The sequence below is a fragment of the Macrobrachium nipponense genome, chromosome 43, assembly GCF_015104395.2.
Source record: "Macrobrachium nipponense isolate FS-2020 chromosome 43, ASM1510439v2, whole genome shotgun sequence".
Classification (NCBI taxonomy): Eukaryota; Metazoa; Arthropoda; class Malacostraca; order Decapoda; family Palaemonidae; genus Macrobrachium; species Macrobrachium nipponense.
In genome coordinates this window covers 34,257,057-34,282,543 of record NC_061104.1, presented here as the reverse complement: position 1 = coordinate 34,282,543, position 25,487 = coordinate 34,257,057, and the positions used below count along the sequence as shown (strand labels likewise).

The window sequence follows — 25,487 nt, the reverse complement described above, 5'->3', positions numbered from 1 at the left end:
TGTAAGGCATCTCAAAATGTCATTGTGCACAACAGTGATACGTCTCATGGTCTTTCGGGTATAGTTCGTCCAGAGGGAACACCCATAGGTACTGTAGTAGTATGAGCGGAACAGCAGCAGTTTCACGTCTCAGTGACAGAAGGCAAACTTCCTTGCAATCATGTTGCCAGTTGCACATAGTTTACGACACCTCTGTTCAAATGTCTGCCATATCTCTTAGGTCGTCGGTGATAATGTGACCCAAATACGGAAATTCTTGCACAAATTTGTTGTTCTGCAATATGCTTAAGCAATCTCGGGAGCAGCAACATGCACTGGGTCTTGGTTTCATTGTAAATTATATGAAATTCCACTGCATATTGGCAGCAAGTGTCGCCGAGTTGTTGGAGACCTTGCACTGATGGCGAAATCAGAACCATATCGTCGGCGTAACAGAGGTTGTTTATAGTTGTTTCATTGACAGTGCATCCGAATGGGAGTGAGTTCAGTTTGAGAATGCCCCCTTGCTGAAGCTCGTTTAGGGAACCGAAGGTGTACGATAATACGTTACCCCATTTGTCACAGAATTGCTGTGTGGAGAACCAGCAATGTAAAATGCAAATTAGATATAGTGGTGTGCCTCTTTTATGCAGCTTCAGGAAGAGCTTCAGGTAGTTTACTCTGTCAAATGCTTTTCTCACATCCACAAAACAAAGGAAAACAGGAGAGGCTGATGATAGGTAGTAGTTCAGCAATTCTTTCAGTATGTAACAAAGGAAAACAGGGGAGGCTGATGAGAGGTAGTAGTTCAGCAATTCTTTCAGTATGTAGATGCAAGTGTCAGTTGAGTGGTTTGCTTTAAAGCTGAACTGGTTGTCAGTGGTGTGTAGAAAGAGGAGAAGTCTCACTAGAGGAACCAACTCAAGTATCTTCAATGCAATCATTGTGATTGCAATCGGCTGGTAGTTGCCGGGGTCAGCTGCATCCTTTAGCTTATTTTTGAATAATGGTATCAAGTGAACTAAGAGTAGGGAGTCTGGAAGAAACTGGTGAATTATGCACGCATTGAATAGGGCAGCTAGCAAAATGTAAATTATCGGATTGCAGAATTTGAAAGCCTCTGCGGAAAGACCATCACAGCTGGGCGATTTATTATTAGGTAGGCTGTTTACGGCATCGCTGATGTTACCTGGTGTAATACGGTGTGCAAAATGAAATTGAATGTTGTCAGTAAGGAGGATATTGAGAAGTGATCGCCCCACATTCTTGCGATAGCCTCGTCTCTGACTGCTTCCCCTACTCTCTGTTATAGCTTTTTAGTTTTGGGATTTAAGGACTGGATATCTTTCCAAAGACGAGGATAATTACCAGATTCTAAGTTTCTAGACATTGCATTGGCTCTTAGTTGTTTTTCATTTAATCTGCAGTGCTTAAGAGCAAGTTTGAACTGCGCTCTCGCCTATCTCATTAGTAATGCAGTGTCCTTCCCTCAGGCTACCATTTTGCCTCCACAGTAAAAACATTTCTTGTGAGTATGTATATAGTTCTTTAACCAAGTCCATTTCATCTAGGTATATTACAAGAATTACCTTGACGAAATCTATAGGCAGCCCTGCCTGAAGCAAGCATAGCAGAGATTATGTTTGAATAGAATTCATTCAGATCCCTCCTGTGGTGGTCATTTCTACAATTTGTGTTAGTACAAAGTAAGGCATCTGCCAGTTGAACTATTGACCGCAACCTGGTTTCCGTGGTCGCCCAAAAGCATCTGGTTTTCTGTTGATCTTTAAAATCCGAGTTTACCGCTGGTGGGTGGTCAGTTAGGGGGTTCACGGTAGGGAGGGATGGGGTACTGAATGACACCTGTAATGGGTTGTGATCGTAGCCCGTTCCAAGATTGTAGCGAATATTGCAGGTCATAATAGAATCATGAAGTTGTGGAGATGTGATGCTGTGGTCCAGCCAGGAGGTTGTAATTGCGTCCACTCTATTATTATGTACATATGAATAAGAGGGAGGGAGGAGCAGTACATCGCTAATTGGAGAGCATGATTTTGACAGAAGCGAGTAAGTTCTTTAGAAAACTGTTTTGGTGGGGTGAGAATTAAGGTCCCCAATTATACAAATATGATCAGTAGTAGGAGGCACTCTGTTCCCACACAAAGAAAAACATATGGGCACTTGGGTTTCACCTGATGGAAATACAACCAATCAAATTGATCATGTTTTAGTTAAAAGGAAATTTAGATCAGCACTGAAGGATGTGAGAGCATACTGGGGAGCGGATTGTGATTCAGATCATTACATGGTGGCAGCAAAAATACATATAAAATTAACAAAGAGAAAGAATGGAGGAGAAATATCTAAGATAGAAACTGAGAAACTGAAGGAAGAGGAAACAAGATTGCAATATCAAGTTGAGGTACAGAACAGATTTGCAGCATTAGAGGTGGATGATGATGTAAGCTGGAACCATACAAAGCCTATAGTGGTGGAAGCAGCAGTGAGAACTGTTGGCAGGGAGAGGCAATGGAGGGGAGGGAGTTAGTTTGATGAGGAATGCAGAGAGGCAGCCCAAAGAAGAAGAGAAACAAGATTAAAATGGATAGAGAATAGGGGAAACACAGAGAGGCGAAGTATATATACAGAGGCACAAAATGAGGCATGCAGCACTAACAGAAGGACAAAAGAATGCTGATCAATAGGAAGTTGGAAGAGGTTGAGGGCAACAGCAGACAGGGAAATGTGAGGGCAAAGTTCCATGGTATAAATAAAATCCAGAAGGAATATCAGGCAACACAAGGAATGGTGAGCAGTAGAAATGGCGATCTTTCAGCAGATAGAGAGGAAATTGAAGAGAGATGGGTAGAACATTTTAGAACCTTGTAAAATAGAACAGCACCTCGTGAACAGCCTGGGGAGAATGAAGAAATTATATTAGGAGAGGATGAAGACGATCCAACCACAGAGGAAATTCTAGAACTAATAAAACACCTAAAGAATAATAAGTCTGCTGGCCTTGACAAAATTAGCGCAGAACTTGAGTTAGTCAAATACTAATGCAATATCTTGCACACAAATTATCTTCGGAGTTTTATTATAACATAAAATAAGAAAGAAATATGAACAAGCAAAACTAAAAAAAAAAAAAAAAAACACAATTACACAGGGAGAACATCTGTTCAACTATTTGTTGATGGAAAACAGATAAGATAAAATTTGAACAAGATAGTCTAAACAATACTTGAAAAAACTTGGCTTACCGATAATATCTCATCAGAGTTCTGTGACCTACAATGGCCCCAGAGGGTAGGACCAACTGAAAGTCATCTCCTGACAAAATATTCATAACCACTTCATCACCATCACTTGTTTCCTTGGCCTGAAACATTAAAAACATTGCAAGAAATTTATCTCTTGAAAACAACCAAACTCATTCTCAATCAAAACAGCTTCAATGCAATAATCTTACTCATTTAATAATACTGTAAATAAACACTTCCACACTTTGTGTGGCAAAAAATCTAAAAAAAAAAACTGTAGAAATCTATGATTATCTAGATTAATAGAGGCTAATATTTATTTATTCTTCAAATCAGCTTTTTGAGGCCTACTACCAATATAATTTGGGAAATAATTTTTTAGCTGCTAATAGAAACAAATTATTAATGGAATTATTTTCATTTTTGTAATTAAAACAAATGTAAAACTGATACACAAAAGTTGAAAAGTTAAACTAAAATCCCTCAAAATTGCCAGTTCTTTCACAATTTGGTTATTTATATCTGTACTCCATGTTGCTTATGGCAATTGTTTGGTATATTGTGTTTACATAATAGTAAGTGGCTATTAATTATAAGAGATGGTTTAATACAGACTAGTTTTATTTTACTTTTATTTAGAAGAGGTTGGAATTACTATTAACAAACAGAGGTAAGTCTAATGTTATCTGGGCTATTGAAATGCAACTAGCATGAAACAAGATATTTTACCTTTTTTATTCAGTGTTTCCTTACCCTGAATTACACTTAGTACTGCATCACTCGATTAATTGGTTTGTACACTTGGCTCTTCAGTATGCTATTTTTAAGACATTATATTTAAGTAGTTACCACTGCGGTCCCCAAGGCCAGCATACATTGGGATAAGGAGCTGTGTAACCTTGTAGAGGTGCAGTGGCTTAAACCTACCATAAGACTGCTTGGGGGTTATGTTGGAACCTCTGTGACCTTTTAGGAAGCAATAGGCTTATGGATGGTACAAATTAACAGCTCTGAGGGCTCACGACAGGCCTAGCAAGCCGGTGAGCTGCTATAAATTGCTCATGAACCGCACGACTTACTTCATGGACAGACCCATTGGACAAAGGATGCCCGGGCACATCCTGACTCGGAATGTTATTGGACATGGAAGGAAAATAAATCTTTGAGATTAGGAACAATTAATCTAAGTACTTTGAGAGGTAAGGAGGAGGAGGTAATCATGATGATGGAGGAAAGAAAAATAGACATTTTTGGGCTGTGTGAAACCCGTTTACCAGGAGAAGGAACAAAATTATTGCATAACAATTACCAATTATTTTACAAAGGTGGAAGAACCGCACGACACGGAGTAGGTTTTATTGTGAGTGCAAGAGCTAGCTGGAAAAATTAGTCATCTAGAATTCAAATGTGATAGGATTATTAGCATTTCCTTAAAGTTAGGAACATTTCAAGCCAGCATAATTCAGGTGTATGCACCACAGCAGGGCCGCCCTCAAGAAGAAAAGGAAGAATTCTACAGACATCTACAAGAAGTAAAAGATTCTGTCCCATATGTAGAGAATACATTAATAATTGGAGATATGAATGGACATGATTGGGCAAGACAGGACAGGCATAGAGAGCATATTAGGACCATTTAGCATTGGAGACAGAAATAGAGAAGGAGAAAACATAATTGATTTTTGCATACTAAACCAGATGTCCATTATGAACTCTTTCTATAATCATAGAGACAGCCACAAGTGGACGTGGTACCGATGGAACTCGGCTTTAGGAGCATATACTGAAAAATCAATGATTGATATGGCAATAACAAATAACAAAAATATGGTCAGAGATGTAAAAGCAATCCCCTCTGTGTCATTCGATTCAGATCACAGGCTTCTCTTAATTAAATTAAAGATGACAAAACCCAAACCAATTAAAAGCCAAGTGAGAGAAAGATTTATTTTAGAGAATATGAGAGAAGAGGAGTGCTTAGTTAGATATCAAAACGAAATAAGTAGAGCTAAACAAATGCAACAGGATAGCAATGACCCAAATGAAAAATGGAGACACTTTAGAATGGCTGTAGTGGTGCTGCTAATAATACAGTGCAAAAGAAAAGAGTTCGAGGTAGGAGGAAAAAACTACTGCTTGGTGGACCCCCACACTAAAGGCCGCTGTTGCAAACAAAATGAAACTCTTCAGAAAATGGATGAAAACTTTGAATTTGGAAGATCACAATAACTATAAAGAAGCGTCGAGAGAAACGGAAAGAATAAAAGCTCAAACAAAAAGAGAAAAACATGGGAAAGAATAGGAGAAGATCTGGGAAATGATCTCCAAGGTACCAGAAAACTCATATATAGCACTGCCAAAACTATAGAAAGGGAAGCCAACCACCCTCTTATGTAATCAAAGACCCTATGGATGGGACAATTTTAACCGAACCCCGAGAAATTGAATTAGGATGGAAACATCACTTTGACTACTAAATAACGGAAACAATGACCTTGAAGAGCATGTAGAATTTGATGTGGTTGGGGATGCAGAACCTGACATAACAACACTGGAGTTAAAAAATGCTCTCAAGAGGATGAGAAATGGTAAGGCCCCTGGAGTGGATACAATACCTGCAGAGCTCCTTAAAAACATGGGGGAGGATGGAGTCATCTGGCTACTAGAGCTAATCGACATACTCTGGAATGGGCAAATGCCACCTGAAGACTGGAGAAGAGATCTAATATGCCCAATCTATAAGAAAGGTGACAAGACAAATTGCAGCAATTATAGAGGAATATCCCTAATGTCACATGCTTTTAAAGTATATGAAAGAATACTTGAAACTAGATTGAGAGGATATGTTGAACAAAGCTGGGTGAATGGCAAAACGGTTTTCGACCAGGAAGAGGGACAACTGATCATGATTTTCTCCCTCAAGATGATATTTGAGAAGAGCTGGGAATGGGACAGGGATAGATATATTGCTTTTATAGATCTAGAAAAGGCTTTTGATAGAGTACCAAGAATGAAAATATGGGATGCCCTAAAAGACCCTTACTATGGAATCCCTGAGAAACTTATAAGAGCAATTTATAACACTATCAAAAAACTCAGATCCAGAGTAAAAACAAACTCAAGAGAATGAAGACTGGTTTGAAATAAAATCAGGAGTAAGACAGGGCAGCGTCCTTTCGCCACTTCTTTTTATATTGTTCTTAGATAAATGTATGAGGGAACTAGGTGAGGATGAAGCTGCAGATATGACCATCAACTTATGTATGCAGATGACCATGCAATGATAGCCCTCAGCGCAGAATCTCTCCAAGAAAACGTCAACAACTGGAACGCGATCTTAACAGCTAATGGAATGCGGATCAACAAGAATAAGACAAGAGATCATGCACTTATCACGAACACCAAGTAACGTAGATGTAGAATTAGAAGGTCAGACATTGAAACAGTGTAGAAATTTCAAATACTTAGGAGTAGAGTTTAGTGACCAAAACGATTCAAAACTGGAAACAACTACCCGAATAACAGAAATTCAGTAACAACCTGTATCTGCCTCTACCCACTAATGAAAGACAGAAATATACCTCGCAAAGTGAAAACCATAATATACCTCTCTATTTTAAGACAATATTGACTTATGGCCATGAATCATGGACATTAACATCAAGAACTAGAAGCCAACTTCAAGCAGCTGAAATGAAAGCCCTAAGACTCATAAAAGGTGTAACAAGGCTAGATAGGCTACGAAATGAAGACATTAGAGACTGGGGGTGGAGGGATACTAGATTTTGTGGAGAGAGGACAGCTTAGATGGGTGGTTTGGACACACCAAAAGAATGGAGGAGGAGCGATATCCTATAAGGTTTTTGGAATGGACACCGGAAGGAAGGAGACCGGTAGGAAGACCAAAATGAGATGGCTACAAAACATAGAGAGAGGAGTAGAGAGGAGAGGCTCTAGTTTGCGGGAAGTTGATGAGATGAGGCTCTATGATGATCGCCAAGAATGGAGACTGTTCCTGAAGCAGGACGACTGACAGGCCTGGAGGCCTACCTGGCGTCTGTGAGATGGTGAGATGGTGAGATAGTTATCAATACCTTCTGTTTTATACGATCACTGATTTCTCATTGTGCCTTACCATGGAACCTGTATAGTTTCTGTGTTTACATCTTTTAATACACTTAGTATTTTCTCAATTTTGACATGTCCACAAAGCAAATTTACCTCAAGACCACTACTAAAATGTAATTACAGTAGTAATTATATGTATTTTCTGTTTTATGGAATGAGTGATTTTTCATCTAACCTCATGATAATATTATTACTGTATGCTGGAAACAGACCTTCTTTCAAAAACATGTTTTATTGAATATGACAGAATTTGTATAATTGATCTTATACAAATTTCTTTCAATTCTTCTAATGACTTGCTTCCCTGGCACACTGGATAATTCTAAGCAGCTGTCCAATGTTCATTATGCTTTCGGTCACTAACAGAATTTCAGGCTGGTGTTATCAGAGACAGCGGGTCAGGGACAGACTAAGAGTCAGCAACGGGTATTCAGTTGTGCCCATTCCCAACCTACTAGACACCCTTGAATACCCGCTGCCAACTCTTAGCTTGTCCCTGACTTGCTCGCTCGCTGTCTCTGATAACACCAGCCAAAAATTCCAGTTGACTAAAAGCATAATAGATATCGGGGCAGCTTCTTGTTAATACATATACCAGTATATTAAAATGCAAGAAGAATTACTAAAGGGATTCTGACGAAGGAAAAATCTATTTCTGGGGAAAAACCTATATCGCCCGTTGAAAAGTTCCTGTAGCTTACTTTTCTGTGAAAAGTTCCTGTAGCTCACTTTTCTAAGTATAAATAGATTCTAAATATACCAGAGAAAAAAGCTAGCATGGTATGCTGAGGTTACTACCCTCGCGCAAGCATCCAAGGGGTGTCGGGTATAAAGTACAAGGCAAGTGGAAGCCACTATTCACAGGTCTTCTGGCAATTAGAGGATTCCTTTCCAAAATCCCTCTCATGGAGAGAGCCGTCACAAAGGCCACTCTTTCCCCCTCGCTCCCGCTACTTCTGCCCGACTCGAGCGCCATCTGCATTCCTGGATTAGACACCCTGGCTTGGATTGGTTAAGGGTGGGGAAGTTAATTAGAAGGGATGAGTTCACTGGGCGACACAGGTCTTCCCCAAGAAATAGATTTTTCCTTCGTCAAAATCCCTTTTCTGGGTTTGATTTGTGTTTGCCGGTGAAAAGGTATCAAGAGAATTCCCATCCAAGCTTACCGTATACCAAACAAGTCTATAAAGGAGGAGTTAATGAAACCTAAGGTTCATTTAAAAATAAATTTACTTATTTGCTAATTACACTAAGACTTAAATTATGACTTAGAACTAGTAACAACATGCCAATATAATACACTTACGTATGGTATCCAGAGCAAAAACAGGGTATGTACAGACAGGTCCATACATAAACATGGCCCCAACATTATATATACACGTTCCAGTGGCAGGATAATGCCCAACCCTCACGACCAGTGGAGAGAGGTTTGGTGGGGAATACGAGCGAGGCAGGCAGGAGGGAGAGAGTATCAAGGAAAAGGAGATAAAGGGTAAGGAGAGGATTGACAGAATTCATTATTCAGGGGAGACTATGCTCCCTGCAGCAATTGCTGGGAATTTAAGGGCTTCTAAGTTCTTGAGATAGTGGCGCTTAAAAACTGCTGGAGATTTCCAACCCGTATACCTCTTCAGGTCTTCGAAATTCATATTGTGAAAATAATTAATAGAGGTAGCCACTGCTCGGATATCATGGACGTGTGGGACTGAATCCGGATTGGCCTGTTTAATAAAGTAGAGTATTTGTTGTCTAATACCTTTTTAAGAGAAATCGTACCACCTTTCTCTCTAATGAAAAGGGGGGCCTGAAGATTTTTCAGACGTTCTGGCTAAGAAGGATTTAAGGGTAGTGACAGGGCACAATGAAGTGTCCTGCATCAGAGGGATGATTTTCCATGGAGCCCATCTGTTTGTGGGTCCTCATTTTTAGCCAAGAACCTCCAACCTCTGGGAATAGTAATACTTCACCCGAAGGGAGGAAATCTATATGGTCTGGATTCCTAGAGAGAGCCGAGAGTTCAGATATTCTGGCACCTGAGGCCATAGCCATTAGGAATAGTTTTTTCTAAGCAGAGTTATATAGGAGCATGACTCATTATTGGTGTCTGAGGCTAATTTGAGTATGTTGTTCAAAAACCAAGAGACCGTATGAGGGCGGTCTATTGGTCTCAAGCGGGCACATGCTCTTGGAATGGAGGAGAAGTATGCATCTGACAAGTTAATATTAAAGCCAACCTGAAAAATCTTCTTTAAGGCTGACTTGATTGTTGTAATGGTACTAGCAGCTAGGCCTTTCTCAAATAGAGTTCTAAAGAATGAAATTGCCAGATTCATGGTCATTTTATGAGCAGCTGAGTCTTTTAGAAACTTAGCCAACTTTTTGACTGCTGAATCATATTGCCTGAGCGTTGATTCTCTTTTATCTGATTCTATAATAAAAATGTTAAGTGGATCGATACTAGCGTCCTTTTGGGCGGCAAACTTCATGAAGTCCATAAAGTTAGGGCATTCAGAATTCTTGAGGAAGCTGACACAGTCTGAGTTTATACTATCTGTGTTCAGTTCCGGACGAGGGATCCGTTTGGGTCGGAGCTTCAACTCTAGAGAAAGCAGAAACCAATTGCTCGTTCGGCCAGTTGGGTCCACTAATGCTATTTGTCCTGTGAAAGATTGTAGCTTGTGCAGGACCTTCATCAGAAGATTCAGTTCACCAGTGGAAATATATAAATCTTCTGCAAATGTTTTCCAATCTATGGACATCGCATCTGTGGCGTAAGCTAGAGGGTCCAGGTTGGGTGGCCCACATAACACGGTAGTTTGTGGTTTGGATTTCTGTGGCGAATAGGTCTACTTGAAGGTCCGGGATTTGATTGCAAATCCACCGGAATGACTTCTTGTCCAGGGACCACTCCGACTCCAGCGGGGTTGTCCTGGAAAGTGCGTCTGCAATAACATTCTTCACTCCTGCCAGGTGGGTTGCTGAAAGGTGCCAATGATTTTTCGCCGCCAATGAAAATATTGCAATTAGCATGTGATATAGATTGCTTGTCCTGGAGCCTCCTCTGTTTATGCAATGTACCACTACTAGGCGTCCGAGACTATCCTTACATGACTGTTCCTGGCTGGAGTTAGTAGTTTTAAAGTCAGGAAAACTGCCATGGCTTCTAGAACATTGATGTGGAACTGGCGGAACATATCCGACCATGTTCCCTGTACTTTCTTGTATTGTGAATATCCTCCCCAGCCACTCAGTGACGCGTCTGTATGGATGATCAGAGACGGCGGAGGGAATTGCAGTGGTACTGACTTGGCCAGATTTCTGTGTTTCGTCCATGGACGAAGCCTTTTTGTCAAAATAGGTGGAATCACTGAAACCTTGTCCCTGAAAAAAGATTGATGTTGGCTCTCTTTCTCCAGACTCGATTGATGTCCTTTAATCTAACTTTTAATATGGACGTCTGTTACTGACGAGAACTGTAGTGAACCTAGGATTCTCTCTTGGGTACGCCGAGACGCCTTTTTGTTCTTGAGGAACTGATTGGTAGCCGCTGCTATCTCTTTGGCCTTTTTGGGTGGAAGAGATAGCTTGTGTCTTATTAGGTCCCATTGGATTCCCAACCATTGGAAGCGGGAAGCCAGAACCAGCCGAGATTTCTCCTTGTTTATCTGGAAGCCCAGAAATTTTAAGAATTCTATCACTTTGGCTGTCAATTTGCGGCACTTTTTCTTTGACGCTGGCTGCCCCAAATTAGCCAGTCGTCCTAGATAGGCTACTAACATAACCCCTTGAGTTCTCAGTTCTTGGACTATCGTCTCTCCTGGTTTGGTGAATATCCTGGGCGCAATGTTGAGCCCGAACGGCATGACTCTGAATGAGTAAGCCTTGTTTCCTAGCCTGAAGCCTAGGTACGGAGAGAAGTTCCTTGCTATTGGAACATGATAGTAAGCGTCTGTAAGATCTATAGAGGTGGTGACAGCCCCACGGGAAGTAAGGTCCGCACCTGCGAGACTGTCAACATGCAGAACTTATTGCAAAGAATGTATGAGTTGAGACGCGACAAGTCCAGAATCACTCTTCTTTTGTCCGAGTCCTTCTTTGGGACACTGAACAGACGTCCTTGGAATTTTTATCCCTTGGCACTCTTTTTATGGCCTGCTTTTGTAGGAGATCTTTGGTATACTCCACCAGGTCCGCCGTTGGAATCTGATAAAATTTTACTGGCCAAGGGGGGTCCTTTCTTCCATTTCCACCCCAGACCCTTTGGAGACTATACTGTGGGCCCATGGACTGAAGGTCCAATGGTCCCGGAAGAGATACAATCTCCCTCCTACCTGCCGGCTCTCATTGGTTGGTTGCCAGTCTGTAACCTCTACCTCCTCGGAAACCCTGCTACTACCCGCATGCCTGCTGTAGCTGCGAAATGAATCTATAGCTTCGTAGGCGGGGTTAAAGGCTGGGGAGGTTATAATAGCTGTGGAGGTTGAAGGTTGTTTGGCCGGCGGACTTTGCAGTAAGACAAACTGCTGCTGCGGGTGAGCCTTCGATGTCGAAGGCTTACCTACTTGAGGGACCGGAACCGCTTGAACGACTGTTTGCGGACGGGAGGCCCTTTTAAGGATTGAATCTCCTTGAAAGTTTCTTGGGTCTGGCTTGATGTCCGGGGGTCTCAAACTTCTGCTTGAAGGGGAGTCCCCACCTAACCCGTAGGCTCTGGTTGGCTCTGGATGCTTCTCGAGGAGACGTTGTCAACCTCTTCGTTGTGGGAAAAGGTTTTCCTCCCCACGATTGAACGATTTAATTAGCCTATTATGGCTCATGCCTTATGGAGGCCTCTGCCAGGACATATTTCCTGCAAGCCCGCCTTGCCATCCCAAAGTCGTAGAGGTCTGACTGAAAAGTCTGTAATAGACTTTTCGTCATAACCTGGAACACTTGTTCATCTTGATAGGTGGTAGCTAGTAACTCCGCCGTAGTGACGGAGTTGATAGATTGTCTTTGCCTCAAATTCCGGCTTAATAAAATGGTCCGGAATTTTAGGCAGCTTCTTGGAGAACAAAGTAGAAGCACAATCCGGATCGAGTTTACCTGAAGTAAACGTGGCCGGGGCATCGTTCCAGAATTCCCTACTTGCTGAGAAGAGAAGAGAGGTAGCCTCTGTCTCTTTTAGTACCGATAGGGGTTTGTCCTCTGCTACTGCTTGCAAAGTTAGTTCCACTACCTTAGTCTGTACAGGGCGACGGAACCTGGACTGGGGTCTCAAACATGGTAAAGGTACCTTTGTGTGGCGTCAACCTGGTGTTGACGCAGTCCCAGTTGGTGAGGGTGCGTGCCCAAACAGCTTGGGCTTGGTCCCTAGGGAAGATCACTGTCTCCTTTGGGACCTTGTCTACCCTAACTAGCGCGTGTTCCGCTAGTCTGACAAATCCGGGAAAGGGAAATCGGAGACCCGGCAGGAAGAGCTCAAAGTCCTCCAACGGACGGGTTCCACACCCTTCAATTGTTAGCTTCCCATCCGAAAAATGGGGCATGTAAAGCTAACCGCCACAGGTTGTTCTTATGGAATGGCGGTAGCTTTGACGCATCCGCCACTGACATAGCCAGTGCCGGGGATACTGAGTGGAAAAATCCAGACATCATATCTTCCAAGGGCTTGATCCTCTCGGCCACCAAAGATGTTATCGCCTGGCCGGAGACGTAAGAGTCGGAGGCGAGTCGTAACGACTCAAACCTCTCATCTACTGCTTCCCAAATCCTCGATAATAGAAGGTTAGAGAGCGTCTTGTGATCGAAGCCAGACTCCGTCGCCTTGGACTTGGCGGACTTGGCTCTCGACCCTTTGGAGGGGAGATAATCCTTGGCAGCAGGCGACTCAGCTGACGAAGTCAACAGCCGTGGGGCCGGAGATGACTTAGTCGCCGTTGACGGAGCTGGTTTTGATCCCTTTGGCAGGGATTTTTCATAGTTTTGATCTTGGGAATGACTGAAAGCGATCCTTCCCAAGTAGGGGTGGGCTTAGAGAAGCCCAGGAAAGAAGAGGAGGAAGGAGTAGGACTAAGGAAACTCCCTGCCTCACTTACCTCGTCCCCAATGGCCATGGGTTCAGTGTGGATGCTGATGGCAGCCACTTCCCCTGCCATCAAGTCCTCCTGGTTCTCCGGAAGGGGCGCCATCTCCACCCGGATGGCATCTATTATAGGGGCTGCCACTTGCGCCGGAACAGACGACGAAACATCTTGTAAAAACATCTTGAAGGGACTTGCATGACTGAGGATGTATTGGTAAGTGGAATACGTTCTGCATGTGTACCACAAGTCTGACCGATCTTTGGAAAGGCACTGAAACCATGCTAGAAAACCAAAAAGTATGTGGGCATACACTTCCTATAATTAAGTCTCAAAATATCCATGAATATCTCCAATTACTTAAGGAACTTTTCCCAAAGAACTAATCTTGGACCATCATTCCCTTTATATACAACCTCCTACTAAAAATGATATTGTTATGATACAATAAAGTTTTCATACATACTTACCTGGCAGATATATACATAGCTAAGACTCCGTCGTCCCGACAGAAATTCAAATTTCGCGCCACTCGCTACAGGTAGGTCAGGTGATCTACCGGCCGGCCGCCCTGGGCGGCAGGAACTAGAACCATCCCGTTTTTCTATCATATTTTCTCTCTTTCCACCTGTCTCCTGCGGGGAGGCTGGGTGGGCCTTTAATTGTATATATCTGCCCCAGGTAAGTATGTATGAAACTTATTGTATCATAACAATATCATTTTCATACAATCAACTTACCTGTCAGATATATACATAGCTGATTGGCACCCTTCGGTGGAGGGTAAGAGACAGCTACTATATGGAATAGACAGGTAAACAACATAAAACCTTGGTTCCTACCTGATAGGTGGTAGGACTTCGTGGGTGTTTGCCCAGTAGTCTGCATCACCTCAAGAAACTTTAGCGAGATATATGATCTATGGCCAAGAGTTCTTGTGGGTTCTGCCGATGGGGTCTTATCCACTTACTCGGCAGAGCCTAAAAGGACTTTGTCAATGGGTGCTGATCCACTTATATGACAATACACCTTATGAAGGAGCACACAACCAATCCCGACCACTGATCCTAACCATATGTTAGAACTAAGGATTGTTACGAGTTATCCCTCCCGAACTCGTCACAACAACCGTAACTCAACCACTACGCACACATACATACTTTCAAAAAAAAAAAAAATTATACTCATCTAATTGGATATGACAAGAGTCCTCTTACTGAACAACACAGACGGCCGCCCGTGCTAGCCTAAGTCCTCTATTGTTCGAAGAGACTCCAGACCATATCCAAAAAGAAGAAAAGTATATACATATTAAGGATTGGTGTCGGCTCCCGTACCCAGAATCGTATCCGCCGATACGAAAGGACCTAGAGAAAAACACTTCTCATATGTCACGAACGTCTTTCAAGTAATGAGATGCAAATACTGAGTTGCATCTCCAAAATGTTGTATCTATGTGTTTTTAAGCGACATATTCTTATAAAACGAGAGAGACGTCGCTACAGCTCTTACTTCATGAGCTTTTACTCTCAGTAGTTGTAACTGTTCGTCAGGACAGACCTTATGAGCGTCCGTAATGACGTTTCTTACAAAGAACGCCAGAGCATTCTTGGACATCAGTCTTGTGGGGTCTTTTACCGCGCCCCAACCCAAAGACCTTGTTAGAGCCTCCCAACTGACGCTTTCTCTGAAGGTAGAACTTCAGCGCTCTAACAGGGCATAGAGACCTCTCTGCTTCTCTGCCTACGAGACTCGACATTCCTTTGACTTCGAATGACTTAGGCCAGGGATTCGTGGGATCTTTTTTTTCGCTCAAAAAAGGGTCTTAAACGAGCAAATAGCCGAGTCTCCCTTGAATCCTACTTTATCCTGCAGAGCATGTAATTCACTAATTCTCTTTGCCGTAGCTAAAGATAATAGGAATAGGCATTTTTCTGTTATGTCTCTAAACGATGCCAGATGAGGAGGTTCGAATCTATCCGATGACAGATATTGAGACTACGTCCAGGTTCCAGTTCGGAGGTACTGGTTCCTTAGACTTTGAAGTCTCAAAAGATCTTATGAGATCGTGGAGATCTTTATTATTTGCCAGATCTAATCCTCTGTTCCTGAATACAGCCGAGAGCATACTTCTGTATCCCTTTATTGTGGATACGGCTAGATGAGATTTTACTCTCAGGAATAGCAGGAAATCAGCAATTTACCGCTATAGAGGTGTAGTGGAGGAGGACAACTTCTTGGATCTACACACACCTTCTAAATACCTCCCCACTTCGACTGGTATACTTTCGTTAGTGGAGGTTCTGCGTGCTCTCGCGATCGCGCTTGCCACTTCGCGAGAAAAGCCTCTTCGCTCTGACAAGTCTTTCGATAGTCGAAAGGCAGTCAGAGCGAGACGGGGAGGTTTTGATGGTACCTCTTGAAGTGTGGTTGTCTGAGAAGATCCGTCCCTTCTTGGTAGGGATCTTGAAAGTCTACGATCCACTCTACCACCTCCGTGAACCATTCCTGGGCCGGCAAAAGGGGGCTATTAACGTCATCCTCGTCTCCTTTGACGCCACAAACTTTTTCATTACTAACCCCAGGATTTTGAATGGGGGAAAAGCATAAACGTCTACTCGAGACCAGTTTAGCAGGAAGGCGTCTACCATAAGTGCTCTTGGATCTTCCACGACCGAGCAAAACACTGGGAGCCTTTTTGAAATGAATGTTGCGAAGAGATCCACATGAGGAGTTCCCCACAGAGACCAGAGATCGAGACACACTTCCTCGTGTAGTGTCCATTCTGTATGAAGGACCTGGTTCCTCCTGCTGAGCCTGTCCGCCCTCACATTCCTACTCCCTGTACGAACCTTGTCAGCAGGGAGATGTTCCTGTGGGAGACGTCCAAAGCAATAGATCTCTCGTGAGCTCGTAAAGGAACGAGGAGTGAGTCCTCCCGTTTCCGAATGTAGGCAAGTGCGGTGGTGTTGTCCACGTTTACTTGCACTACCTTGTTTGACACCAGAGGTTCTAGGCTCTTCAAGCCAGATGTACGGCGAAGAGCTCTTTTGCAGTTTATGTGCCAAGACACCTGTGCTGGTTCCCAGGTGCCTGACACTTCCTCTAAGCCTAATGTCGCTCCCCAACCTCTCTCCGACGCTCGAGAACAACACTAGGTCTGGGTTCGTGTTCTTAGAGAGATCCCATTGTTCTCTTCCAGAGGGAGCAACCACCACTGTAGGTGTGACTTTTATCTCCACTGGAATGGGAAAAGTCCGACAGTTGTGCCGGTTTTTCCAGCTCCAAGACCTCTTGAGGAAGAATTGAAGAGGACGTACATGCAGTCTTCCTAGAGGGACGAATTGTTGTAGCGAGGAAAGCGTCCCCAGAAGGCTCAACCATTCCCTCGCCGACGTTTGTTGCTTCTCTAAGAAGAGAGAGACTATCCGCAAACCTTTTGCGATTCTCTCTTGCGAAGGAAAAACTCGAAAACCCCGAGAATCCATCCGAATCCCCAGATAGACTAGGTCTTGTCTGGGGGTCAGCTGAGACTTCTCGAGGTTCACCAGCAATCCCAACGCTTTGATTAAATCGAGAGTTAACTTTAGGTCCTCCAAGCACTGTCTCTCCGATCTGGCCCTGATGAGCCAGTCGTCCAGATACATAGAGACATTCACTCCTTTGAGGTGAAGAAACCTCGCCACATTCTTCATCAGGCTTGTGAAGACCTGAGGAGCTGTGGACAGGCCGAAACACAAGGCTCTGAACTGAAAGATCCTTCCCCCCGTCATGAAACGGAGGTACTTCTTCGATGAAGGGTGGATCGGGACGTGAAAGTAGGCGTCCTGGAGATCTAGAGACACCATCCAATCTCCTTGTCGTAATGACGCTAGGACTGAAGCAGAAGTCTCCATGGAGAACTTCTCCTTCTGAACAAATTTGTTCAGAGAGCTGACGTCCAGTACTGGTCTCCAGCCTCCCGAGGCTTTCGCAACTAGAAAAAGGCGATTGTAAAACCCCGGGGAGTTTTGATCCAGTACTAGTTCTATCGCTCTCTTGTCCCACATTTGTTCCACCATCGATCGAAGAGTATCCCTCAGCACGGATCCTGTACTGGCTGATAGTTCCCTTGGTATTGACGTTAGGGAGGAGTGTCAGGAAAGGGATACGATATCCCTTCCTTATGATAAGCCAATGAACAACGGCGTTATTGCGTTTATCAGTGTCCAGGCTCCACAAATCCCAGGAGCCCCCAAACCCCCCCTCCCCCCCCCACCCCCCGGGCCCCCCATGGCACCTACTGGTGCTTGGAGGAGAGATGTTTCATGTTTTCCCGTTCTTAAAGGGACGAAAGGCAGAACCTACCTATCTTCTCCGGAGCCTCCTTCTTGCGGGAGGTTCCCCTTGCGAGGTCGGACCACCGCGAAAAGGGCTGCAACTGATGTACTAGGTCCTTTCTTGTCCAGATGCCAGAAACAGGTTTCTTCTTCCTAGCTGGACTGCGTCAGAAGATCCTGAGTCGCCTTCTTCAGTTAAGAATGCGCAATGGTTACCTTTACGAACTGAGAAGGGAAAACAAAAAGTTCAGATAGAGGCGCATATAGAAGTGGCTGCTCTCTGAGCATGTGAGACTGCCTTAGTTAAGAAGGCGCCAGATACAGTACCTTTTTCTTTAATAGAGCCTGCCCCAAACAAAGATGGTTATTTCAAAAGATCCATCCTGTACCGCCTTGTCAATAACAAGACAGTTATGGCATAACAGGGCTTTCAGGTTCGATTCCTTCCGAACATCTTTTGCTTTCTTGGACCATCAACCCCAAGGGACCCAATCTAAGAAGTTTAAAAACTTCCAATACACGAAAGAGTCCCTTGAGGAGATGATCCAGTTCCGAAATTACCCGCCCATGTAAGCCGTGCAGAATTGAGACTTTGGACGCCTTGAAGCCGTCAACCAAAGTCGAAAAATCTGTTTTTCGGTTGTAGAAGGGAAGGGGGAGCAATACCCATTATTGCCTCCCCCGTCCCGTTGATACCAAACGCCTCGTTTGCCCAGCCAATCTTGCTGGAGGCATACAGAAGACTGTCCTTTACTAAGTCTTTCCTTAGACTTTCCATCCACGAGTCTAAGGAATGTAAAGCGCTTTTCATCGATATGGTAGGTTTCATTTGTCATACAAATGAAAAGTAACCGGAAGGCTTCTTCGTTCTTAGTACTGGAAAAGAGCGAGCAGCTGGAGAAGGTAGGAGCGGCTCAGGAGTCAACTAACCTCTTCTCCGACTCCACCCCCAGAAGTAGGGTAGTCAACACTTATAGTTTAGAGAGACCTTCTCTTCCACTATATTCGTCATCCGAGTTTTTTACCTCTAAACTCGGGATGCCACATGCTTCTCCGCTCTCCCTTAGCCAGAACGTTCGTATTCTTGAGGAGACAAAAACTCCTAATAGGAGAGGGGCTAAGGGAATAGGAATACTCCTTCCGCCTTTCACGCTTCCCCCTAATAGTCTTTCGAAGGCGTCATAGGCTTCGCTTCTCTGAGAATTTTAGAAGACGGCTTCCCGCTTACATGACGTTTCTTAGTTCGCACCCCAGCGTTCATGGATGAACCGTCTTTTGATCGACGTCTCGATGAACGCGTTCGCGCTTGGAACGACGCTCCGCTCTCCAAAGGGCGTCCTACTTGGCCGTCATAATTAAATTGGACGGAGCGTCAATCGTCTAAGTTCCTTTTCCAATGACGCTTCGCGTCTAAAAAGACGTCTTACGTCTCTCCGGTGTTACGAAAACTCTCGTAAGCATCCTGCACTCCGGGCTTTCTCAGAACTAGACGCTTCATATAAAGACGTTTAGAACGTTTCCCGTCTGGTATGACGCTTCTCGTTGAACAGGTGACAAAGAGGACGAGGACTTTCCTTAATTAGGAAGCCGTCACGTCCTTCCGACCGTGGCGCTAAAACTCCCAACTAGAGATGACCAGCTGCTCTTGAAACTGCCATGATGATCTTTCTTGACTGCTTCGCCCACGTCCAGTGCATGGACGTCCTTTCGTCATCCACTCCGGGGAAGAATAAGGAAGGAAAGGGTACTTCCGGTACGTACCTTCAGGTGACGCTGACGCCCCTCCCCTTTGCTTTCTTGGCTAGCTGACGGAGCGTCATCTGAGAAACGCTCTGGACTAGAATCGATATCAGGACTTCATATGACGCTTCAGCGGATCCTTGAACCAAGTTCGATTCCTTCCACCCGTCGTTTAGGTGAGGGAGGGAGGGAGATGACGAGAAACACTCGCGAAATGACGCTTTTTCTAAAGCGCCCTTGAGCCGCCTGCCACCTGAAGCAGAGCTAGCTGAAGTGGGACGTCCTGACCGTTTGGGAATCCCCCACAACCTACCTTAAGTCTTTCGACTTTTCCTTCTACCTCTGGGCTTGGTGAGCTTGGAAGAAGGGTCTAGGCCTGGAGCGTCGCAAGTGGGACGATCCAAACGAAACGCCCCCTCCACAACACTGGGGAGAACCGCACTTCACAAGGTAATGTTCACGTTTCACTAGCTCCTTTACCTTTGAAGTCCGCCATCTTGGACTTCATGTCTCTAATTGTAGCTTTCAGATTGGCGATTTGCCGATGCCGAATGAATCCCAGAAAAAGCACTCTGAGAATGAGATAACATAGGGAGAATCTGACATCAGTTAGGATTAGAATTATCAGTGAAAGGCTCAATAGCCTTGAACTCACCGACCTTTTCAATCGTCTAATTCTATCCCTCTCTAATTCTTCACAAAATCAAGACAAGTCAAAGTCTTCCACACTTCTTCTGCCATTCAATCGCCCTCGCATTCCCTTACCAGGTATTAATAGCAGAACACTGGAAAACCCCCTACATTTACGGCATACAAGGGTGTGAGGAGCAACCGAAGCTTTCGTATCCTCACCCTGCAGCCTGACATTCACACACATTGCTTCACACTCACATTAGAATCAGACAATACTGAGAAATAAAATCCAAAAGAGGTTATTCCCAAAAACAGTCCACAGTAGCGAATGGCCAAAACACGATCCAAATACGTCACCAAAAAAGCCCGAAAAACGTTGATCAAAGGTTTGAAAAATGAAACTCTAAAAGTCAGGAGGGTAAAACAAACAACAATTGTTGATACCACCCCGGCGACGAGAGAAAATATGATAGAAAACGGGATGGTTTCCTAGTCCTGCCGCCCAGGGCAGGCCGGTAGATTCACCTGACCTAACCTGTAGCGAGTGGTCGCGAAATTTGAATTTCTGTCGGGGACGAACGGAGTCTTAGCTAGGTGGATATTATCTGACAGGTAAGTTGATTGTATGACAAAAGGAGAACTTATGAGAGAATTTCTGCTCAAGAAGACAAAGGAAGCTATAAGAGGGAGGATTTAAAACCAGTGGTAGGACAACCAACCAAGAAAGAATCACAGATGCCCTTCACACCGTCTCCACCATGTAAGGTACTGGTCACCCAAGTCTCCTCCATGCATTGTTAGGATGGTCAACTGTCAATGTCCCAGAAACCCGAGGTTCCCACACTTATCCCGTGGAAAGGTATAAAACAAGGACTATCGAATAGTATACTCTCTTTTTTTTTTTTAAATTCGTCCCCTTTTAGCCCCGAAAAAAAAAAAAAGTGGGCCGCCCCTGGGGCAAAATAATCAGACAGGAAGACGAAAGTGTTCTCGACTTCTTCCAAACCAAGTGAGTATAAGCTTGAGGACATTACCTGCAGCCATGCAGAAATGAGGTTTTACGTTTTGTCCTTTCCTCGCTAAACTCCTGCTTGGAGACCCAAACCCTGAAAGCTGGCTTTTACAAAACTCCCTTGATTTGCGGGGCCATCCGCCACTACTCACAGCTGCCGCAGAGACGTGTACAGTGGTTAGCATATGAGTAAAAAGTAACAACTCACAAGCTAGATTGAAACTCCATCAGCATGGTCGTGTCAGTCTAGAATTCATAAGTGCTAATAAGCATTTGTTTGTTTTGCCATGAGTCAGTCTTCCTGACTCTCGCCGGTAACTTTATAAGAGACCGAGATGACAAGCCAATGGCAGATCGAAAGGCGGAGATTTGTGCGTCCAAGGCACCGAGGAAAAGTTACAAAATGCTCTCGAATAGGAGAAAAGTGTTTGGTTCTCATTCCCAATAATTTTTGAGGGTGCCTAAATTAATATCTAACGAAAAAGCAAGACGGTATTGCTCTAAGTGGCATCTTTCCTGAACAAAATGAGGATTACAGCAAAAGAGGTTGCAACAAAAACCGCCGAGCACCAGTTTTCGAACGAGTTTCCTTCCTCCTCCAACTCCATTTCAAACTCTTCTTCCTGCCAGCGGACAACCGAGGAGGACAAGCTGCCAACAAAAAAGGAGGTAAACAAAGCTTAAAGGATTGCTCTTTCTTTCTTTGGCAAACCCTTGGCGGAACAAAGAAAGCGACAACTTGTCTGATAAGTGAGGGTACAACAGTAGCTGAGTGCTGTAGCGCATCCACCACGACTCGATGAAAGGGAAGACAGTTTAAGTGGCTCAGGACTCTAGTCAAGTCCTGTACGACTCGAACTACGTCCGCCCAAGTCCAAACTGAGGGGAAGAAAACAAGGCGCAAGAACATGGGAAGGGAAGATTAGAAGGCAGTGGGAGAGGGAGCCTACAACAACTCTCCCACCAATCGGTCCTTGAAAGCGAACGTAAACATCTTGAAACATTCGATACATGAAATGTTGGTTTAGAAAGCGCGAAACTAGTATAATATCTAACTTGGAGAGAACCTGGTAGAATCTACAGACAGTGTAGACGTTGAAAAGTAGAAATATTAATTGAGGCAGTAGTAAGAGATGTTTGCTGATTAGGTCCGAAGAGAAAGCAGGCAAGAAACAAACAAGCACTACAAAGAAATAAAGGGAATATTGCTAGCAGATCCAAGAATGTAGAATTAACCGAAAACCAAAATGCCAAGAAGATAAACAGTCAACCGAAATGCTCTTTAATAGGAGAACCAACATATTTAAATTGGTTAAAACTCGCAACAGATGCATTATTCATCTCAATAAAAATTGGTATATTTAACCTATATATTAATAATCCTATGCATGCTAAACGACCTCAAACTTGGGTGTTGATGACGAGGCAAAATGTGCCTACAGAGGCGAGGATTACGCTTACCAAAACGGCCCCATTATATGAACGCTTTAAGTCCGTTAGGCGAACGCGTTTAAACGGTCCTTATGGCGAACGCTTTAAGTTTAAACGGTCCTTAGGCGAAAACGCCTTTAAACGGAGATTCAGACCATGAAAAGGGCGGGGAAGTAAGGTGTTGGGGGCACAGAACCCCATTATCCTGAGGAACAAAACTCCTGGTTCCCCTGGCAGGCGGACATTTACCAAGCTGTCGCAGGGCAGTCCTAGGCTTGGGCACCAACACCTTTACTTCGAAACAGGAATGCGAAAAAGGGGCGAGGCACTATGGAGGGATTTAGAATGTTCCTGTCACGAACTTCAGTTTCAACTTGTATTAGAATCTAAAAATTAGGTTTAAATGTTTATGTTTTAACTTCTCGTTACGCTTTTCCTGAACCAAATTAGGGGAGCAGAAGGCGGTAAGCTACAGAAAGGCAAGTCCAAAATGCCTAGTCTGAAGTAGGGATAGCTGGCAGATGAAGGGACACTACAACCAGGATTGAACCTGACAGGACATTAAAGTCCATGACCTAACTAACTTGCTTTCACAAGAATATTAGGTTTCCTGTCGTTTCCTGTATATGAACCATATTCAGGCATACATTTCTCAGGATAATTCCCTATATTCTTCACATCTAGTAGTTCCAAGTTACCAAAAACTGAATGTCAATCAACTTCCTTCCAATTTTCAACAGCCTGGTTACACCAAAATCGTTCTTACAATAGCCTGATGTTATTTAGTTTTGCCTTCCGGTTGGAAGATAAATCTTAAGAAAATTAAATTACCATACCGTAAACAGGTGTTAACTAACCAAAGCCAAAATTTCATAAGATTACCAACAATCACCTAACCGCAATGGGCAGCAAGAGAATTATGACAAGAACTTAAAACAGAAAAACACCTGGTGGAGAACAGTAAAACTAGGACAGTCATCCAGGAACAGCCATTCGATTTTTTGTTTGAATGGCAGACTTGCCCTAATTCAGCACCCGGATATAACTAACTTTAATAGTGGGTAAGATTCATCATAAAATAATTCTAATATTCAAAAGGATGCTCAAGGTAATATTTTAAATCATTAGAAGCATTATTTAATTTCCTCCCTATTATTCATCATTAGAACCCTTACTTAAAATTCCTGAAAATTATCACAAAAGTGTACATATAGCCGTACACTGTAACAATTGAATTGAAGTTTTTTTCTTGTTAATAGAATTTTTGGCATTACATTATAAAAATGAATTTTCATTTTCAATTAACCCTCTTACTGCCAATTAGAGCTTATTAAACGTCGAGTCAAAATTGTCCTCCCGTAATGCCGATTGGACGTATCCATACGTCGGCTCAAAGAAAAGTTTTTTTTTAAATTGCGTCGGAAAAAATACTTATAGGCCTAGCCGAGCCGAAAACTTTTGGAATCACGCGCCTTGGGGATGCTTGGGAGTTCACGGATCACACTGTTGTTTGTTTTGTTACAATCACTACGCAGGCGCGCAATGCGCCGAATTTTCTTTTTCTTATCGCACTAAAAAGTAGCAGTGGGTAACACATCTCAAAAAATTAGTTTCGTCACTTTGACATAATTTTTGCACCATTTTAAATGTTATCCTTTCACATGAACGTAGTTATATAATGAAAATTGTGCGCAACTTTCATGTACAATAACAACAAAAAACTACTCACTGATTGTAGCTTTTTTTACAGTTTTGAAATAAATTTTTTCATCTAATAAAGGTAACGATAATTGCTGAAAAAATTTCAACTTTTGACTCTACCGAAATGGTCGAGAAACGCAATTGTAAGCTGAAATTCTTATTATTATAGTAATATTCAAGTCATTTACCTTTCATTTTGCAAACAAAATTGCGGACGTCTCTAGCACAATATTTCGATTTATGGTGAATTTATGAAAAAACTTTTTCCTTACGTTCGTTAGCGATAAACTCTTCCGATAAATTTGTTTTTTCGTGCGATTGTTCCTAATGTTTGCACCCTTTTAATTTACCGTTTACATAAAGTTTTTATATATTGGAACAAATGCGTCGCAATGTTTCATGCACAATACAACAACAAACAACCCATGGTTGTAGCTGTTTTATTAATTTTGAAATATTTTCATATAAATAACGTTAAGTGCAAAAAATTTCAACTTTCTGGTCAACTTTGACTCGACCGAAATGGTCCCGAAAAACGCCAATTTATAAGCTAAAACTCTTATTATTCTAGTAATATTCAATCATTTACCTTCATTTTGGCAAATGACTTTGGAAAGTCTCTAGCAAAATATTTTCGATTTATGGTGAATTTATGCCCCCCCCCTCAAAAAAAAAAAAAAAAAATTTTCCTTACGTTCCGCGCAGTAACTCTTCGCCGAAAAAATCAGAATTTTTTTTGTGCGATTGTCGAAAAACTGTTTTCGCCACCATTTTAAAATTTAGCTGTTGACATAAAGTTGTTTTATATATGAAAATGTGTCACAAATTTCAATTCATGTAGAATCCAACTAAACTAAAAATTATTGCAAGGTTGTAGTTTTTCTCTTTTTCGAAATAATTTGCATATAAATCACGATAAATAGAAAAAAAATCACGTTCGGTTGGGGATCAAATTTGACTCTACCGAAAGAGTTGAAAAAACGCAATGTAAGCTAAAACTCGTTACCACCTAGTAGAATATTCCGTCAATTTTCTTCATTTTGAAAACAAATTTGAAGTCCTCCTAGAAGGATTTATTGATTTATTTTGGTGAATTTTTGAAACAAAAATAGAATTTACCTTCACTCCGCTCGCCACCCGATTCCTGCGGCCGCAAAGGTCTCCGAAATCACGTTACATCGCATTATCCTGAATATTTACGTACCTTTTGCATATT

General features: G+C 42.9%; 2 protein-coding genes across 2 annotated transcripts in view; one reads left to right on the top strand and one right to left on the bottom strand.

Moving 5' to 3' along the window:
• LOC135213642 (cytoplasmic 60S subunit biogenesis factor ZNF622-like) overlaps window positions 1–25,487 on the top strand; it is a gene marked incomplete in the record, with an annotated part of 424,578 nt that overhangs the window by 264,332 nt on the left and 134,759 nt on the right.
• The window catches only part of LOC135213873 (cytoplasmic 60S subunit biogenesis factor ZNF622-like), a 51,080-nt gene that overhangs the window by 1,939 nt on the left and 23,654 nt on the right, over window positions 1–25,487 (bottom strand). The window contains 2 exon segments of the mRNA XM_064247972.1: window positions 3,243–3,347; window positions 19,533–19,541. Of these exon segments, the coding sequence (XP_064104042.1) occupies window positions 3,243–3,347; window positions 19,533–19,541 (114 nt within the window).